At 37.7% G+C, this 2,397-nt stretch overlaps 1 protein-coding gene across 2 annotated transcripts in view; it reads left to right on the top strand.

Moving 5' to 3' along the window:
* Positions 1-2,397, top strand: part of Nectin3 (nectin cell adhesion molecule 3) — a 104,573-nt gene that overhangs the window by 59,859 nt on the left and 42,317 nt on the right. For both annotated transcript variants that reach the window (XM_029470386.1, XM_029470387.1), the window contains exon 7: positions 1,445-1,529. In XM_029470386.1, the coding sequence (XP_029326246.1) occupies positions 1,445-1,529 (85 nt within the window). The remainder of the gene's footprint in view (positions 1-1,444; positions 1,530-2,397) is intronic.

Raw genomic sequence — 2,397 nt, 5'->3', positions numbered from 1 at the left:
TGTGATTGTGTTACCTCACTCAGGATGATGCCCTCCAGGTCCATCCATTTGCCTAGGAATTTCATAAATTCATTCTTTTTAATAGCTGAGTAGTAGCATCCTAGTCAATGAGGATCTTGACAGGGCTGCTGGAGACTTGTTATGCAGCTCCTCATCACAGGCATTAGGCGTCTTTCCAAATGCACCATGATGATAGCTTATGTTATCCAACCTGAATAGAAGTCAGGCCATTAGTAAGTACTGGTTTCAGTATTAAAAACATCTTCAACTTAATTGTTTATATGTCTGTCTTATATATGGATCAAACTATCCATGTGCTAACTATGGGTAAACTATCGAGTAATTTTTAAGGACTCTCATTTTAAAGCTTTTTCCTTAAGGAAAATGCTTTGTTTCAGTAAATTATAAGCATATTTTCATTTGAAGAATAAACAGTTTTTGGCCTCATCATTGAGATTGAATTATGAAGTAAATATTGTACCCTGTTGTAGAATGGAGTGACTAATGTGTCATTTTACTTTAATCTTGTCACTGTCTCTCAGTTGCTTAGCTGGATGATTCCAACAGAGTAGTGGGGTTTCCTGTGCAGTCTGTTGTTCCATGAGGGCTTGAGGTTGGTATTGAAATGGTACATTCCTTTTGCATGCTTTGGGGTGCTGCTGCTGCATGCATGTAATCCCATGTACTCAAAAGGCAGAGACAGATGAATCTGCTGAGGTGGAGGCCAGCCTGATCTACAGAGTGAGTTCCAGGACTAGCAGAGCTATACAGAGAAAACCCTGTCTCAGAAACCAAACACTTCTCTCACCTTTCAAAGGCATGGCCTTTGGAGATTGTAGACTCTGTTATAATGTAGTTGGTGCTGTTTCCATGAGCATCCTACTACCGCTCCCTTGTTTCCTTAACTAAATGGTGCTATACATTTTTACAATGTTCATTAGTGGAAAGTTACTTGTTATGAATAGAAGATGGTAAAATGCCACTTTAATTTGGTGAAATACAATACTGGAATTCTTTTATAATTGATGGTTTTATGATCCGTAGGTATCTGCATACATGTGGCAGGCATACAAGATACATAAGTAAAAACCTTTAAAAAAAATAACCAAACAACTATCTTTAAAATATTTGTCTGCATAATCAAAGATAAAAATATAGCAAACTTAAGAAGATGGACCATGCACAAGGTTACTTGTTTAATAATAATTTTCAATGCTTGTATTTGAATTGCTTCTTCAATGTGGATAAGTTAGTTTGGTGTTAAATACTAGAGATAGTGCTGACTTTAATTTCCTGACATATTAACAGCATAACTTAAATAAGCATATGGAGTGTAATAACTGTGAATTATTATAGTCTAAAGAAAATATCCTTCAGATTTGTGAAAACTGTTTTATTTTCCTCCCCGATGTTCCCCCATCTCTGTTTACTATTTTGAATACAGAATCGACCTTCCACCTACACATAAGCCACCCCCTGTATATGAAGAACAAATTCCTTCTCTCCCTCAGAAAGACCTTCTTTGCCAGGTACGTGCTCTCGAAGACACTTAAAATCACCAGAACTAGCTTCTAAACATCTTGCCCAGCTGTTGTGGCACACATCTGCAAGCCTAGCACCTGAGAGGCTGGAGCAGGACAAGGAGTTTAAAATCAGCCTTGGCGACACTGAGTTTGAGACCTGCCTGGGCTACTGGAGACCCCATTGCAAAATTTGAAGTGAATAAATTTTTTAAAAAGCCTATGCCATTTGTATTAATTATTCAAAGCCTTGTCATGATCCTTTGTAACAACATGATTCTTAACATGTTCAAGTATTCATCTGAAATGAGTGAGTGATCAATCAGACTTTGTGTACAAATTAGAAAGAAAAGTGATGGCTACTGTGAATTAGAGAATCAGTGCTGTGGTTAGAGACTGATTACGGAGGCAGTTGTATTAACCTGGAGATGTATTGTAAAAAGGGGCATCTTTTTCTTTTATGTGGCTGAGGCGTACAGAGCTTGAGTGTCTTTGGAAAGCTGTGGACCTGGCTCTCTGAGCACTGTATTTTACTTTGGCTTCTTTCCAATATGAAAACAGTCTCCATCGCAACATTTCTTTACTCAGTGGTGACAGGTGGTATATATTCCAGGTCAGACTCCTCAAAGTGAATATTGGATCTTCATCTTTTATATGCAGTATTTGTAAACATAGGGGGACCTATAGAGTACATTTTTTTTGTTTTTAATTTTTAATATTTTTTATTACCTATTTTCTTCAATTACATTTCCAATACTATCCCAAAAGTCCCCTATATCCCGCCCCACTTCCCTACCCACCCATTCCCATTCTTTTGGCCCTGGCATTCCCCTATATTGGGGCATATAAAGTTTGCAAGTCCAATGGGCCTCTCTTT

Source organism: Mus caroli, chromosome 16, assembly GCF_900094665.2.
Source record: "Mus caroli chromosome 16, CAROLI_EIJ_v1.1, whole genome shotgun sequence".
Lineage (NCBI taxonomy): Eukaryota > Metazoa > Chordata > Mammalia > Rodentia > Muridae > Mus > Mus caroli.
This window is presented reverse-complemented; position numbering and strand designations above follow the sequence as displayed.